This window comes from Trichomonas vaginalis, chromosome I (genome assembly GCF_026262505.1).
Source record: "Trichomonas vaginalis G3 chromosome I, whole genome shotgun sequence".
Lineage (NCBI taxonomy): Eukaryota > Parabasalia > Trichomonadida > Trichomonadidae > Trichomonas > Trichomonas vaginalis.
Window position 1 is genome coordinate 11067286 of NC_067203.1, and position 16865 is coordinate 11084150.

The 16865-nt window shown below is 34.8% G+C and overlaps 10 protein-coding genes and 6 pseudogenes across 16 annotated transcripts, besides 1 other annotated feature; 9 read left to right on the forward strand and 7 right to left on the reverse strand.

The window, feature by feature from the left end:
* Positions 1-65: 65 nt before the first annotated feature.
* Positions 66-16865: part of a mobile genetic element that runs on past the window's edge.
* On the reverse strand, positions 169-735 carry TVAGG3_0967080 (uncharacterized protein; the record flags this gene model as incomplete). The annotated part of the gene is made up of 1 exon (XM_001581441.1): positions 169-735. One exon carries the CDS (start codon positions 733-735, stop codon positions 169-171), a length of 567 nt encoding a protein of 188 aa, XP_001581491.1.
* On the forward strand, positions 1528-2117 carry TVAGG3_0967090 (protein of unknown function, DUF4106 family; the record flags this gene model as incomplete). The annotated part of the gene is made up of 1 exon (XM_051253588.1): positions 1528-2117. A coding segment is annotated over one exon (590 nt), but the record flags the coding sequence as incomplete, so codon positions are not given.
* On the forward strand, positions 2786-3007 carry TVAGG3_0967100 (protein of unknown function, DUF4106 family; the record flags this gene model as incomplete). The annotated part of the gene is made up of 1 exon (XM_051253589.1): positions 2786-3007. The coding sequence occupies one exon, from the start codon at positions 2786-2788 to the stop codon at positions 3005-3007; it is 222 nt and encodes a 73-aa protein (XP_051079163.1).
* On the forward strand, positions 3121-3411 carry TVAGG3_0967110 (protein of unknown function, DUF4106 family; the record flags this gene model as incomplete). The annotated part of the gene is made up of 1 exon (XM_051253590.1): positions 3121-3411. A coding segment is annotated over one exon (291 nt), but the record flags the coding sequence as incomplete, so codon positions are not given.
* On the forward strand, positions 4148-4249 carry TVAGG3_0967120 (uncharacterized protein; the record flags this gene model as incomplete). The annotated part of the gene is made up of 1 exon (XM_051253591.1): positions 4148-4249. The coding sequence occupies one exon, from the start codon at positions 4148-4150 to the stop codon at positions 4247-4249; it is 102 nt and encodes a 33-aa protein (XP_051079165.1).
* TVAGG3_0967130 lies at positions 4911-6047 on the forward strand (annotated as a pseudogene). The gene has a single exon. A coding segment is annotated over exon 1 (1137 nt).
* Positions 6884-7337, forward strand: TVAGG3_0967140 (protein of unknown function, DUF4106 family; the record flags this gene model as incomplete). Its single annotated transcript, XM_051253592.1, has 1 exon — positions 6884-7337. A coding segment is annotated over one exon (454 nt), but the record flags the coding sequence as incomplete, so codon positions are not given.
* TVAGG3_0967150 lies at positions 9366-9715 on the forward strand (annotated as a pseudogene). The gene has a single exon. A coding segment is annotated over exon 1 (350 nt).
* Positions 9751-10169, forward strand: TVAGG3_0967160 (annotated as a pseudogene). The gene has a single exon. A coding segment is annotated over exon 1 (419 nt).
* TVAGG3_0967170 lies at positions 10189-10633 on the reverse strand (annotated as a pseudogene). The gene has a single exon. A coding segment is annotated over exon 1 (445 nt).
* On the forward strand, positions 10670-11542 carry TVAGG3_0967180 (annotated as a pseudogene). Its single transcript has one exon. A coding segment is annotated over exon 1 (873 nt).
* On the reverse strand, positions 11561-11970 carry TVAGG3_0967190 (annotated as a pseudogene). Its single transcript has one exon. A coding segment is annotated over exon 1 (410 nt).
* On the reverse strand, positions 12308-12424 carry TVAGG3_0967200 (uncharacterized protein; the record flags this gene model as incomplete). Its single annotated transcript, XM_051253593.1, has 1 exon — positions 12308-12424. A coding segment is annotated over one exon (117 nt), but the record flags the coding sequence as incomplete, so codon positions are not given.
* On the reverse strand, positions 13006-13416 carry TVAGG3_0967210 (organellar and viral DNA polymerase type B; the record flags this gene model as incomplete). The annotated part of the gene is made up of 1 exon (XM_051253594.1): positions 13006-13416. One exon carries the CDS (start codon positions 13414-13416, stop codon positions 13006-13008), a length of 411 nt encoding a protein of 136 aa, XP_051079168.1.
* TVAGG3_0967220 (organellar and viral DNA polymerase type B) lies at positions 14475-15413 on the reverse strand (the record flags this gene model as incomplete). Its single annotated transcript, XM_051253595.1, has 1 exon — positions 14475-15413. One exon carries the CDS (start codon positions 15411-15413, stop codon positions 14475-14477), a length of 939 nt encoding a protein of 312 aa, XP_051079169.1.
* TVAGG3_0967230 (uncharacterized protein) lies at positions 15863-16723 on the reverse strand (the record flags this gene model as incomplete). The annotated part of the gene is made up of 1 exon (XM_051253596.1): positions 15863-16723. The coding sequence occupies one exon, from the start codon at positions 16721-16723 to the stop codon at positions 15863-15865; it is 861 nt and encodes a 286-aa protein (XP_051079170.1).

Genomic DNA, 16865 nt, shown 5'->3' on the forward strand with positions numbered 1-16865 from the left:
TAAAAAAGAAAATTTATCACATTCAGCAACTGTAAATCAAAATGCAGTTAATATTTAATCGAATTAAAAAAAAAAAAAAAAAAAAAAAGGTAGTGGGGCTTCCAGGCACTTCGTGCCTTCTAGCCCTGAAGATGTTTAGTATAAATGAAGTTTTTATTCGGAAAATTGTTAGTCTTCTGGTGTGAATTCGGAGGACTCTTCTTGGATAGAGTTTTGTATTTCCTCCTCCTCTTCTTCTTCCTCCATTGCTTCTGGGAAGAAGCCTTCTTCTGGGTCGAAAACATTATATAATGTGTAATTGAATGACACATTATATCTTTCTTTGAGTTCGCTCCTGACAAAGAACTTAGTTCCAGGAATACAGAAGACTTCTGTGCGTTGGAAAAGCTGATGTCCTGGAACGAATTTGGCAATTAGAGACTTCTTTTTTCCGAATTGTTCAGGAGTTTCCATGACGACAGTAACAACATCTCCATCTGCGAGGTCTTGTTGTTGTTCGGAAAGGTAAAGAGCAATGATATGAATGGTTGCTGCGTTGAATTCGAGAAAGTCGAATTCAAATTGTGTTGTCGTATAACATTCAAACCATTTTGTACAGTTGTCTCCGAACTCGTCAACGTATTCATCTTCGTCATATCCGTAACTAAAGACTTGGAATTCAGCAATTCTCTTGTCGAATGACCGTTGCATGTAACGAGGAAGATTTTGACGAACTTGGTATAAAGTTCTCAACATTATAAGCTTAGTAAATGTTGGAAAATACTGAACTAAGACATCGCTAAGCTCAATTGGATTTGGAATTGTCTTAGTAAGTTCAATTGAACTAGTAATTGCTTTGTTCAGAACTTCACAGAACTGAGTATTGTATGTAGCGTCTGGTTGTGTGTTTTCTTCGGCTTCTTTGAGATATTTAGAGCAAATTTGTTGAAGAATTTCTCTTAATTCGTTGTTAGATTTTTTGGTGGTTATTCTAACCGCTGTGCCGGTTCTTGGAGGTTGTGGGGCTTTGGCTTTGGTTAGCGGTTGAGAATTGTGGTTAACAGCGTTGGCTTCCATTAGCCAAAAAATGAACTGACCAGAAGTTTGTGGAAAATGAATATTGAATAAAAACGGTTTTTACCAACGGAGACCCCCTCTATTTTTTTATTTTATTTAATAGTTACCGTTGGCAAACCGTTCCATCTCAAATATTGAATGAACTATAAACGTTTTTTGTTTTCTATATATACTTTTTTGTCCAACGGTAAAACTTTTTACACAACGGTTTTTGAGAGTCGTCGCTGTTGACTTTTTTGTAGAGCACTCAAAATAGTATAACTTTGTCCGGACAAGTAAGGGTCTATCGTCGCTACAGGAAAAGTTACAGGCGTTCCAAGGAAGTATACTTTGAGAAGCCTTTTCTCCTTATAGAATGAGATAGGACGGTTATTTTACAAAAATGACAACACTTTGACCGAGTAGTTTTTTGTGCTGAACAAAAAGTATCATATAAACATCTGTCAAAAACCGTTTTTTACTTCACTTAAAATGCCACGTAAGCTACGTAAGAATATACGTAAGAGGAAGGGAGCATTGAAACATCCAATAGTAAAACTGACACCACAACAACAGTTGCAACAACAAATGATGAATGACCCCACTATGTTGCAACAAATGTCAAGCAACCCTATGCTTTTAAACCGAGTTATTGGTGCACAGAGTGGAGGTTTAAGAGCGGCACTTTTAGCGAAAATGGCAGGCTATGGTGGAGCTGCAGACGGAACAGCTTATAACCCTCAAAGTCAAATGAATTTGAGTTCACTCAAAAATCAAATAACAGATGTCAAAAAGTCAAACATAGACATACAGAAACAAATAAGTGAAAACGAAAAGAAACTAGAATATGACAGACACACAAAGAAACTAAATGAGTTAAACGTAGAGAAAAAGAAGAAAGAAGAACAACTGAAAGAACTAAGTACAGAGGAATATGCGAAAAAAGTGTCAGAAAAAGCAGCAGAAGTAGCAAAAATGGAACAAGATGTTATAAATTTGAAAAACCATACTACTCAATATAAAGTACTGAAAGATGAAGAAATAAAACAAAAAGCCCTGAAGACATATATGGATAGCGATGAGTATAAAAAAGAAGTTGAAGCAAATGTAAAGGCAGAAAAACTTTTACAGTTGCAAAACCAAACCATACAGTATGAAAACTTAGCACAAGAAAGTAAAAATAACGACGCAGCCATGCAAAAGGCAATGAAAAGCGCAGAATATATAAAAGCTAATAATGACTGGTTAGATGCCCAAGCCAACGCTAAAGCAGCCCAACTTATAGGGTCAATAAGGACAAAAATACAAGCGGATGAAGACAGTTCAAATGAAGCTTTAATGAATGCTGACTTTAAGAACGCCTTCGAAGCTCTTCATAGTAAGGTGAAACTAGTGAACGACTTCTCATCTGGAAAGAAACTGAAGTCTGAAGGTTTCGACAAAGAGTTAAGAGAAGTAGCACAAAATATGACGAAAATAACAGATGCAGCAACGAGACAGGCAGTTCAAAGTGCCTATGACGCCGTTAGAGCAACTGTTGTGGAAAGTCAAGAAAAAGAGTTACAACAGACCAAAACAGACCTAGTAAATGCTTTCTTAAAAACGAAAAGTCAGGTAGGACATTATGCTGCAGATGGAACATATGTGCCAGCTGGTGGAACTTATATACTAGCTAGTGGAACTTATATACCACCAAACCCTCCAAGAGAAGCACCTGCACCAGGACTACCTAAAACATTTACATCGTCACATGGACACAGACACAGGCATGCACCAAAACCAACACAACAACCAACACAACAACCAACAGTTCAAAACACTGCACCACAACCAACAGTTCAAAACACTGCACCACAACCAACAGTTCAAAACACTGCACCACAACCAACAGTTCAAAACACTGCACAGCAACAACCACAAACAGAGCAAGGACATAAAAGAAGTAGAGAACAAGGAAACCAAGAATTCTTAAAAATGCTTAAGGAAAATTATGGTTACCCAGATACTCTTGACTTTAGTGACAGATATAAAGAAGCTATTAGAAAGTTCAAGGAAGGAAATACTGACCCGAACCTATTTAGCTTTATGGCTCAGCACCAAATGGGATATAATTTCAAACCTGGAAAATACAAGCTCGCTAAGGGATATGATTTAATAGCATATCATCCAAATGACATGGATGAATTTACTCCGAGATATTTGGTGTCAGAGATAAATGATAATTCAACTATCTTCATGAAACGCGTAAAAAATAGAGACGGAACGAAAGAAGAAAGGGTTATGAATGCGGATGGCTTAAATAGGGAACTTGTTAAAAACGGTCTCGGAATATATGAAATGCCAGCAGATGAGGTACAAGAAACTCCACAGGAAGAAGTTCAGATACAACCAGACATGGAAGAAATAGTTCAGCAACAACAGCTAGAAGAGCCTGAAGGAAACGAACAAGTCCCTCCTTTGGAAACTAACTTCACAGAACTAGATGAAGATTTGGAACAGCCGAAAAATCTTGACCCTCAACAAGAGTATGCGGAGAATATGGAATCTTTCCAAGAGTCTAAGAAAAATTCAGCTGACATAGTAGAAGAATATCGAAAAATGTTCGCCGACATACAAAAGACTCCAACATCAGATGAAAATATTCAGCATAGAATGGAAGAACTGAAAGAAAGTGTACGCAAATACAACAATCCTTTTTACTTACGACCATATAACGTTCAATCTTTGGCTGAACTCGGTGAAAATAAAAGGTTAAATTTCACCAAAACATATAGAAATGAAACATTGTTTAAAGTTCATTCAGAACCTAACCAATATGGAAACAAACCTACTTTTGTTTCTGCAGACTATGGAACTACAATGAGATGGGGTCATAAAGCTAATCCGGATAGGTGGTTCATAAACTTACAACCACAATTCCAAGAAGTTGTAGACGCAATGGAAGTGAATGGTGAACCAGATATAGCTGGTATTTTCAGCGCGGCTTTAATGCCATTGAAAGATATGAAACATGCAGATATTTTGGACCAGTATGAAATGAACATGGCTGATGGAAATATAACACCTGACGTTCTAGAACATTTATCTCAAAGAACTACACAGAACCATAAAGATGGTATATTTGGTGAAGAGTTTAGAAAGAAAGTTAGGGAGAGAGAAGGAAGAGAACCTATTGTACATGACCTTGCAAACGAAAGTTTACAAAATGTCATAAAAACTTACTTTGCAGACAATGAACCGAGAAGGGATGAATATTTAAGAAAACTCAAATGGACAGTACCAAATGAAATGTTAGTATTGAAAAACATGTTCCTTGACAAAATAAAACCAACTACAGAAATAAATGACGCAAGACTGAAACATTGGGTAAAAGCTTTCCCATTCACAAAAGATATTGTTGGTAACATGGAAAGAAAACCAGAATGGCTACAAAACATATATTTGGAAACGAGCTTATTCCATATGGACAAGCTCTGTTTGAAGAGCTTGAACCGGAAACTCAGGAAAGAGTCATGCAAACAATACGCGAAGACTCAAATACAAACTATGACAAAATCTTTCTAGGATATAGGTTACCTGAGATGGGCGACCAGAGCCCAAAGGCAAAAAGGACATGGGAAATTTACAACATACTAGGTGAACATGAGGCAAAGATGCAACAACTTGAAGCAGAGGGCAAGTTACCAAAAGCGACACCAAAGAAGAAGAGTAGAACAAAGTGAAAGTAGTGAAGAAGTAACTTCATCTAGTGAAAGTAGTGGCAATGAAGGAAAAGGAAGAGTTAAAAACTCAGTCAGGAAGAAAGTAAAGCTTGGTCCGAGTGGGTTCTATTATGATATATAAATCCAACTATTCTATATTTTTACCCATATGAAATGTACGCCGCTCAGAATATAACGCCAACAGTTTTGGATGCCATGAACGGAAATGTTTCCGAATGGTATAACGAATGCGACAATGCCATTAGAAGGTCAGAAATAGTTCCTGGAACTTACGAATATACAACTGCTGTTTCTTATGGAACGTAGGTGAGTTTGGAGAAGGTTCTTCAACAACAGTAGATATTGCTTGCGACAGGTTTCATATTATTTCTATTGACAACTCATTCTTATACGTGGAACAAGACATTGAAATAAAACCTTCTGCCAAGTTGTCTGACAAGAAAGGTTGCAATGGAATTTTCTATGTCGGATACCAATATGCTCCAGAAGTTTTCATGGGATATAAGATATATTCTAACTCTGACTTAGTTCAAACAGTAACATGGGCAAACTATGAATGGTTCGCTTTAAGAAACTCAGTACAACCACAAGCTAGAGAACAAACAGACCAGTATGCAAATATTGAAAAAATAAGAAGACTTGACCCTAACGTTCCAGGAGTTTATGTTAACCTTTCTGGTTCAGATGGAAATGCTGCCACTAAAGTAAAACTGAAACTTAGAGTTCCTTTGTCATCTTTCCTCATTTCAGGTTTTTAAGATACTTGCCAAACTGGGCAGGAAAAATTTCTATCGAACTTACTCCAAGCAAAATAACTTAGTCATTGCACAACACAAGACCATTCACTATTACAGACGTAAAGGGAATAAATAAAACATCATTCGCCGAATTTTGCAAAGGCAAGGTTGACTTAGACTTTGGTTTCTCAAACCTCAACACTGAAGTAAACTATATTAATGCTGCTGGAGATGCTTGGGACCCAGTTAAGTTCACATGCGAAAAATTTGAATGCAAGAGAATAGAAAGCAGACTTGCAGTCTATATGTTGGACCCAGATATTTCAAATGCTTTAGCTGCCAAATATATTGCAGTTCCACTTATGTTCCTATACACCAAATATCTGTCAAAGACTTTGCAGGTGAAGTTGGAAACCAAAGTGCTGACCCAGGTGCAAGAACAGATATTGCTTTAACAACTGCAATGAAACATGCAGATACTATGTTTGTACTGTTCAGACGAACTATAAATGACTATTCTTGTTTCTACAACCCTGGTATTAAATATCATATAAACATAGATGGCAAATATTATCCAAGAGAAGAATATTCTACAGTTGAGGATATGAGGTCATACAACTTGACATTAGATGCTATGAACTTTAACAACAACTTCACAACAACCATTAACCCTGAAATGCAAAGTTCTATTATGCCATATGTGAAAGTATGGACTCATACAGGAGGTCAAAAAACTCAATATACAAAGGAGACCGTTCAAACTTTTGGCTTGGCATTCCATTTGCTGACTCAGAAGACTTTATGGGTGGTATTTCAACACTGTTGGTACTGTACAAATACAATATACTGGTGACAGAGACGGTCCAGATGAATTGAGAGCAAAGAAGTTTACAAAACCAATAGCACTTTTCACGGAAGATGCTCTTTTGAAGATTCGTTCGATGAAACCTGCTGGGGCTCCTCAGATTGGCATAACGACAGCTTCCATCGAGCAGATTTTGGCAGCAGGTCAGTAAGTTGTTCTTGAACTGACTTCTCTCGTCAAATATTGACAGTACGCCAGTTTTACATAATATTGTAAGATAAACTTACCTTTAGAAATATCTGTAAGTTTTGTTGTTATATTTTGTCAACGTCAAGAACTTTCACCATTTCAGTTATACCAACTTTCTTTGCTTTATGAAAATATTTAGGTTCAGCAAAGACTGCTATTCTATAACATTTACCATTGTTTGTATAAAGAACTATTCTGTCAATGTATTTGTATTGTTTGTGTGTGTAAACTTTGTTCTGCTTCAATTCGAAGAGATACTCGAATACGTCCATCTTTTTATTCTAAGTAAAATGTCATTTCCGAAAAATAGAAGCGTGAGTGTTTCAAAAGGTTTAATGGCGGTGGCAGATGTGAAGTTAAATTCACCAACTCAAACAAACAGTCAAAGTGTTGTTGTCAATGTCAAAGACAGAGATGTTGAAGTGGGGAAACCATACGAAGACGAAGATGGTATAACAATTGTTCCTGTAAAAGAACCAACATATCCTGAAGTTAGCAGAGACTTAAGTTCTGTTGCAGATATTCGAAATGACTACCAACAACTGAAAGACAAACTTCAAACTCAGGAGAAGATTTGTCAAGCTTTAAGTATAATGTTAAACTTGGTCGAACACAACCCTGTAAAAGTGAACTCATATGTCATTGCACCTCATGAAGTTTTGAAAGAACTATTGAAACTTTTGACAGAGGCAGACGATATAAACATCAAAGAAATAGAACCCGACATTAGTTGCTGTGGTGTTTCATATAATGTCATTGACAAGATATACGTTATGAAAGGAGGTGAAACGTTGAACTTAAAGTATAGTTTCCCAGACGTCATAAAAATATTTGACGACCACAACATTTCATTAAAATTTATTTGCTAAGTAAAAAGTCAAAACTTCTTGAAAGATGTTTGAAGAAAATAATATAGACTTTATTTCATGTAAAGGACTTTACACACTTTTGAACGATATGAAAGACCCTGTTTGTTTGTTCGTGTAGACAAAGGAAAGTTCTATGTCTTTACAAAATATTTGAACTTCTTAGACAGAGAACTTCAAGAAACGCCATGTGAAAGTTTAGATGAAGTTCTTCTCCACTTTCAGAAAAACTTTTAAATAATATAAATGGCAGAAGACATAATGTTTATACTATTACGACTAAAAACCCTGAGTCATATAATTCTATAACAACAAACTTACAAAGTCCTCAAGGACGGTATTGTAAACTAACTTTAAACACAATGACGACTAAAGCCTGTTTTGCTCTTTTGACACCAGAAGACTTCATTGTTGTGAATGGTAAAAAATACTCCTTTGAAGATACTTACTCAGATATACCACCAACGGGTTTTGTTGACTTATTTAATACTTTAAGTACGGGTGTAACATGTGCTGCAACTAGAGCAGGTTTCATTATGTTTGGATGTCCGACTGAGTTTACTATAAAACAATATGAGCTATAATACAAACTTATTTTGGTTTTTACTACCAACAGTTTCCTATAACAGGAAAAGGTGTCATACAAGGAATGTCTGTTCCATTGACTTTAAGTACACCAATCTTATATATTGTTTTCAAACTTAGGTTCAAAGTGTTATTCGAATGTCGACAGAAACTATTATGACCAAAAGATACTTATGCGTATAAACAATACTTTCTCTGCTGGTTTGCCTATTGTTCATTCGAATGCAGAATTTTCAACCTTAGTGAACTCAAACACTTTGGCAAGTATAACGTTGACATTAGTTGACGCAAACTTTTGTCCTGTAAAACTTTTATGTCCTATGTATTTGTCAATGACGGCAGAAAATTTCGAATTGGAAGATGCAACTGGTGAAAGTATTGTATTACAAGAACAACTTCAACAACAAATAGCTCAAGAACAACAAATGCAACAAATGGAACAACAAAGTCAAGAATAAAAAAAATATTTTTTTATTTTTATAAAAATGTACAGAATAGATGTTTCAGATTTTTATGACTTCCAAGCATTCAGAAATATGTGTCCATTTAGAGACTATAACAAAGCAGTCGAGAATTTGAAACGTTTAGTCATTTATGTTGACTCTGCCCCAGAATGTTATGTTATGAAAGAATGGGATGTAGTCTTTAACAAACCTAAAGCGACAATAGTTTCAGAACAAGAATGTAGACAGAAACTTAAGAAAATAAAAGTCGTACAAGTTGCATGAAGATGTTAGATGCTTGGGATATCTTATTGTCAAAGTTAGAAGATTTTTCAGTTCGAGGTAAAAGTCTATACACCTTCTCCAAACTTCTATTCTATCTTCACTGGATATAAATACGAACAAGTAGAATGGAAAGAAAATATTATAGAAGCTTGGTTAGACCATGTCAAAGAAATTATATGCAATGGAAACGAAAGAGTCATGAGTATATCTTATGTTGGTTTGCAAACATCTTACAACATCCAAGTGCTAAAAATGAAACTGCTCTCATTATAATTGGAAAACAAGGAACTGGTAAGAACACATTCTTTACAGATATTTTGTGCAAACTGTTAGAGGGCTATTCGAACCCGAATATGACAAACTTAGAAAACATCTGCGGTAAATTTAACTCCTCAATAGAGAATATGAAACTTATAGTTTGCAATGAACTTCAAAGTATAGATACAACAAAAGTTTTGAACTCAGATGCTTTGAAGAGTCTTATAACAGACAAAGTTGGAGTTGTTGAAAGAAAATATAAAGACCAAAGAGTTTGTGAAAATGTTGCAAACTTCATTATGGTTTCAAACAATGCTGTTCCGATGAAGTTAGAAAGTTCTGACAGAAGATATGTAGTTGTCAGAACGTCAGATTCTCATATGCAAGATACAGAATATTTTGACGACTTAGCAGAAACTTTGACATCTGACTTTTACAACCACTTGTTCTCATATTTCATGACATTAGATATTCTAAGTTCAATCCAAGACAAATTCCACATACCGAAGAGAGACAAACATTGTTAGAAGCAAACAAGAGTGTATATGAACTGTTCATAGATGAAACTGACTTTGAGTGTTTAGATGAAAAGTCTTTATATGATGAATATAAACAATATTGTCAAGAATATGGTTATATGGCAGCTTCTAAACGAACATTCTTGGCAAATGTCAAAAGTCTTTTAGATGTTCAGAATGGTGTATATACAAAGAAAAATTTTTATGAGTAAATTTAAAAAAAAATTTTTTTTATCCGATAGAAAAGATGACAAAATTCATCTCAGTAAACAAGTACATGTCAGGACTTAAAGAAGAACTAGACCCATTCACATATTTGATGTTTACTTCTACCATTTTGAAAAGTCTTCATTCAGCAAAGTTTGGAACATCGAACCAGTTAAGTTTGCTATTGTGACTAAAAATGGTGCGAAATTTGAAGACTTAGACATAGAAGGTTTGTTAACAGTCAAAGAAAGTTTTGACAGAAGGTTCTCAAACCTTAAAGAAGGCAAAGCATACAAACTTGTTATACCTTATGAACCAAAGAAAGCAGACGACTATGAATATTATGAGTCTAAGATAGTTGAAGTTCAAGGTAAATTGGGTAAAAAGATTTTAGAGTCTAAGCCAGTGTTTGCTCCTAAAGAGGAAGAGAACATTGACATTGACCCAGAAATGTTCTAAAAAAAAAATTTATTTTACATGTCAAATTCTTTTTCTCTGGAACTGGTTCAGGTTCTTTCTTCTCTTCTACTTTCTTTCTTTCTTTTCTCTCTTCTTCTTTTCTGGTGGAGTTATGTCAAATTTCTCAGAACCATATTTATGTAAAAGTTCTTTGTCCTTTAATAGCTCTTCTATTCTGTTTTCTATTTCATCTTCAAGAACGGCGCATGTGTGTCTTCTTTGCATTCTAAGAACTTTTGTTGGACTTCATCTTTCCAAGAGGCGTCATCTCTGTCAACAAGTCTGTCATTGACAAATTTTAAGACTGCTCTTTGTAATGTTTTATGGTTCTTGTCATATTCCCAGAAACAGAACTTTAGAACAAATTCACCTTTCTTGTTTACACTATGTAAGATTTTATGGTCGACAGATGTTTTGCTGTCGAAAAGTTTGTCTCGAATATAGATAGCGAAATCGCTAGACATTTTCTAAAAGATAAAAATTTTAATTTTTCTAAAAATATGTTAGAAAAAAGTTTGCTGACATTGACAAAAAAATTTGAGAATGTTTTAAACAAGAACAAGAGGAAGTTAGAAAATGCTCAGATAAAGCCTATACATGAAAAGTTCTTATTTGCTCAGAATGGTATAACAGGTCTAATTGCCCACCTGGGTCGGGTAAGACTTTCACTTATCTTAAAATGGCTGCACAACAACAAGAACTAGATGAGAAGAACCCATTCTATGAGTTAGTTGTCATTGTAGTACTTCTGGTCAATTTGACCAAACCGTCAATTCGTTCAAAGATATTATAAAGAAGTCTAAGTTAGTATGTATAAAAGATACTGAGTTGTTAGATTGGATAAAGAAGTACCAAAGAAGAGTTTTGAAGTATAATGCTATAAATGAGTATATAAATTCTAAGTTAAAGACCCAAATGAGGAAATGCAGAGAATATTAGAGAAGAAACACTTCAGAAACAAACAGAAAGAGATAGAATTACATTTCGAAAAATTGCAATGCTTTACGATTGGAAGACATACCCTCATAGATGTCTTCTTATCTTAGATGATTTCGCCTCTCATCCTTTGTTAAAGAATAGAGAACAAGATATGTGTCGAATTCTTAAGAAGCTCAGACACTTTAACATCTCATTCGTAATATGTGTACAGACAGCAAAGAGTTTAAGTAAGGATGTTAAAAGAATACTTACTGACATTATACTTTTCCCGGATTGTCCGAAGACGATTCATGGAACTTATGAAAGAGTCCATGGCAGGTAAGTTTGACAGACATGAACTATGGGAGAAGTACAAAGTCATACAAGACCCTCATACTTCTTTCAGAATTCATATCTACGCAAACAAAGTTCAAATTGTAAAAAGTCAAGCTTGAAAATCTAAGTGTTTAGTCTTAGTAAGTCTGTTGTGGCTGGGGCTGTCGGTTCTTCTGGCTTTGGAATGGACTCGGTTGGTGGTAAGTCGACATTCGTTTGTGTCCTGTCGGAAGGAAAAATTTTTCCTGTCGGAAGGAAAATTTTTTCCTGAAGTTCGACCAAAAAGTTCTCAATTTTCGAAAATTTGAATGGTTTACGGACGAACAACAGAAAAAATTTGCCTGTCGGAAGGAAATTTTTTTTCCAATTGTCGGGAAATTTTTCCTGTCGGGATGGAAGGACTCGGAATGTCGGATGGAAGGACTCGGAATGTCGGATGGAAGGACTCGGAATGTCGGATGGAAGGACTCGGAATGTCGGATGGAAGGACTCGGAATGCCAGAAGGATTTGACAAGCCAATTTACCATCTAGAGCTACCTGAGCCATCTGAAGTCAAGCTTGAAAAATAAATGGTTCATCTACTCTACTTGTTTGAAGTTGTCAAAATACTCTGTTATTTTTTCCTTTAACAATGGCAAATCTTCTTTGAAGGTAAGTATTGTACAACCTTTCATATCATAGTGTGTTTGAGGTAACGTATCTTGAACTATTTGTTTCACATCTTCATTTGGGGTCATTGAAATCGGTAAGTTTTCGCGATAGAACCAATTTCTGTCAGATTTGTAAATCTTAGCAAGGTCGTAAAAGCTTTTGTTGTTTCTTCTGACTAAATGCAACATAACCATATCTTTATCTTCTTCATTTTCCATCTCTTCAGTATAAATCATATACTTATAGTTCTTTTCCTTTCCTTTTGGTACCGAACGTGGTATTCTTTTCTGAATGCTTTTGTCTTTTGCTTCAATGACTTCATCTTTTGCTTGAAGTTTCTTTTCCATCTCTTCACGTTCTTGTCTATGAATTTCGTCAAGAAGTCTGTAAATATTCCAAGCATAACGAGGCGAAGCCCACATTGCAACAGCATTTACAAGAAGTCTATGTACATAATATCCTCTCAAACCGTTTGGCAATTTTTCACGATTTTCATAGAGTTTTGGCGACTGGGGTTTCTTACGTACTCGCTGTTCTTCACTGTTTTCATAGAGTTTTGGCGACTGGGGTTTCCCTCCCACTCGCTGTTCTTCACTGTTTTCAGAAAAAAGTATGTCTCGCTGTGCTTCGCTCAAAAGTTCTTGTGTGCTTTGGTTCCTAAACCAGTCTTGTGGTTTCTTAGTATCTGGAGCAAAACATGCTGTCAAAATACTTTGCATTTGGTACATATCGTCTTTGACCGAACGAATGAGACGGAGTTGTTTGTTAAACTGTATGTACTCATATTCTTCATTTATAGCTTCATGGACTATAACTGTTGTTGTGTTCTCTGTTGTTGACATATCTGTCTTTACATACAAAATAAAAAAATAAATAAAAATAAAATTAGCGTTATTTTCTGACTTTCACAAAAGACCAAAAATAAACGCTTTACATGTATTTTTCAGCAACTTCGTCAAATAATTTTATAGCTTTATCTATCTCATCTACTTCAAACGTTTCTTTACCTTTTATGGGAGCACCATACATTTTCTCAAACTTTTCAAGTAGTTCTGTTTCAGCAGCTCTCATATCGTTAACGAACACAACCTTGACTCTATTGACTGTACTGTCATATCTTTGAGTTATATTATATGTTCTTCCTATCTTATATCTCTTTGTATTGAAGTCCTTCGGTTTCTGAACGATGTAAAGTAAGCCTTCACTGCAACGTTCCGTATCGAATGAACCATATGTTATGAAGTTATATCCAACAACTGGGTCTAACCATAACAAAACTATTGGTATAAGACTTTTGTCTATAAGATATGCTGTAGTTCCATAGAATCTTACCGATATCATAAGCTTAGGATTTCTTGTCAAAATTTTCTGAGTAGAAGCAATTTTAACCCAGTCGTGGGATGTTTTCTTTCCAGATGGAGATATAATGTCTGACAAAGAATATTTGTTGTATTTCTTTGAGTATCTTACGTTTAAATCACCTATTCTAACCACTTTGGTGTCATTGTCTATCTTTCTAACTGTTTCAAACTCAATGTTTAACATTTCTGTTCTTACATACAAGATAAAAAAAATATTTTATAAAAAACTAACTTTATTTTTTCTATCTTAAGGAAATTCATGATTTTCATAGAGTTTTGGCGACTACGTTTTCTTACGTACTCGCTGTTCTTCATGATTTTCATAGAGTTTTGGCGACCCCGAAGGAAGTCGGTCTCGCTGTTCTTCACTGATTTTCATGAGTTTTGGCGACTACGTTTTCTTACGTACTCGCTGTTCTTCATGATTTTCATAGAGTTTTGGCGACTACGTTTTCTTACGTACTCGCTGTTCTTCACTGATTTTCATGAGTTTTATGCAAGACCGAAAAAAAACGGTCTAGAGAATTTTCACGATTTTCATAGAGTTTTGGCGACTACGTTTTCTTACGTACTCGCAATTTTTTACGATTTTCATACGGAATCTCTTCTCTCGGTTTTCCTCGGGAAGCAATCTTATGCCATTTTACTCAGATTTTTGTTGCTGAATTCAATAAAAATATATTTTAGGGTAGAAGGTTAGATCTCACCCGTTTTCTCACCTCATGAATTTTCATGATTTCATCGTACATGTTTTGTCAAGACTTCTTCATCGTAATGAGCGTAAATCAGACAAAAATAAAGTTTAGGTGAAGAGGTGAGATCTCACCCGTTTTCTCACCTGTTTTCTCACCTCAGTTATTTTATAAGCGTTTTACATGGTAAACGTTATTTTTGGAATTTTGTGAAAACTCAACGGTTTGACACAAGCCCTAAAAATTATTTTACTCAGAATTTTGTTGCTGAATTCAGCAAAAATAAAGTTTAGGTGAAGAGGTGAGATCTCACCCGTTTTCTCACCTGTTTTCTCACCTGTTTTTTTCACAACCGTTTTACATGAATTGTACGATGTATATTTGAAATTCTAAACAATTTCGTAGCTTCTATTTCTTCTGTCAGTATGTCAAAAGTTTTAACAATGCCGAAAGTCTCTTTATACTTCTTCTTGACGTCAGACAGAAGGAAATCTTCTGCTGTTGGATAGTTTTTGTTCAGAAATTCTAACATGTCCATTTTATTTTCTGCTGGCTTTTCTGCTTCTTTCTTTAAGTCTGCATAGTCGTTTCTCATTCTTTCTATCTCTTTGACGGAGTAGTTATATTTTCTTATTGCTGCTTTACATTTAGAACATTGCGGGTTCATTTTTGCGTTATACATTGAAATAAAACCAGCTAAAACAACTAAAGCGTCAATGGTTTTCTTTAAATCTGAAGCAGTTGGTTTTATTTGTTCATTCCATACCTTACCTCTTCTATCTTTATCTCTTATCTGCCATACACATTTTGCAACTAATGTAACAAAGTTGTCGTAGGTCTTAAACTCCACCGATTTATATATGTCAGAAACATTCTTATATACCATGTCGCAATCTTTGTCCATAACCTTATGGTTGCAATGAAATCCTAGAAACTCATAGTTTACCTTTCGTATGAACTTCTTTATTTCTACTGAGTCAGTTGCTTTGACTTCAATTTCATCGAATTCAGGAATGGTTAGTTTTTGTTGTTGGATTTCAGGCAATTTGGGTAAATGGTCAATAATGTCCTGCATTTCATAAAGATACTGTTCATTTGTTTCATCTTTCGCACTACAGTCTAAATTACTTGTTAAAAGTTCTTGCTTTATCTTCTGGATTTCTGTTTCAAAAGTATATGAAGAAGGAATGAAGCTTTTCATCTCTACTAACATTGACGTAGGATTCATGACTAAAGAGTTTGGTGCTGTTGTTTGAATTGTTGTTGTGCCGATTGTTGAAATCATATCTTTTATACAAAATAAAAAAATAAAAAAAAATAAAACTAACTTTATTTTTTTATTTCGGGAAAATTCATGAAAATTCAAGAGGTGAAAAAAGAGGTGAAAAAACAGGTGAGATCTCACCTCTTCACCTAAACATTATTTTTGGGTCATTTACACTCATTACGAAGAAGTTTCGACAAAACATTTACGAAGAAGTCTTGAAAATTCAAGAGGTGAAAAAAGAGGTGAAAAAAGAGGTGAGATCTCACCTCTTCACCTAAACATTATTTTTGGGTCCTTTACACTCATTACGAAGAAGTCTTGACAAAACATTTACGAAGAAGTTTTGACAAAACATTTACGAAGAAGTTTCGACAAAACATTTACGAAGAAGTTTTGACAAATTCAAGAGGTGAAAAAAGAGGTGAAAAAACAGGTGAGATCTCACCTCTTCACCTAAATTATATTTTTCAATACTTTTTCAGCACTTTTCCGTAGTTATATATGAAAGACAATTCGAGATAAAAGTCATAGTACAATGGAATAATATGTTGCACACCATTTGTTGTGAACCAAACTTGAAAGTCAGAGAAACTGTTACTAGGTGGTTCGTAGAATTTAGAAGCAAAGTCATAAAAGTCCTTACCAATACATAGAAAACTATTGTTGCTTGAACTGAAACTTGCATGACACATAACATTTTGAGGGTCAAACACGTTTCTATAAACTGTCAAATCTGCTGGTGGAAGTATAAATTGAAATGGACCATCTGGTGGTAATGGTTCGTTCTGGTTTAGTAACCGAAGAAATTGTGCCCAAGAACGTTTGTCTACTTTCCAAAATAAAAACTCTGTATCTCTTGGAGGGTTAATTTCAATCTTTTGAAATGAAACGGTGGAGTTCATCTTGTCATATTCTAGTTTCAGATAGTATGTTCCATTTAGTAAAGAGTCGTATTTTTCTTGAAATTCCCAATAATATTTGTTCATTTGAGTTTGAAAGTCATTTAGAGTTTTCTCAAGACTTTCGTCTGAACGAACTGTAAAGATCCTCATTTCGTCAAATTTGTCTATTAGACCACCAGAACCTTTATTACTGCCATGAAAATATACTGCGAACATAAATGCGTTAGTTCTATTTGAAAACAAAACTCTTCTAAATCCTATTGCCTTTGCATCTGAAGGACTTTGAAGCCAACGAATTGGATAGTCAAACCTGTATATTCGGGATGAAATTTCTTCATCTGAAATAGTCCTACCAGCATTTGTAAAGATATAGTCTAACGGTTTTGTATCTGCTACTTTTGTTCTTTGTTTTTCAACCTGAAGCATTTAATATATGTAAAAATATATTGTTTTAAAATAGTATGCCATTTCATATTTCTCATCTAACAAACAAGTTTCCCAACGGTCTTCTCCAACAAACTCAGCGTACATTTCAAATAAAAAAAAAAATGTCACTTTTTTAAAAATA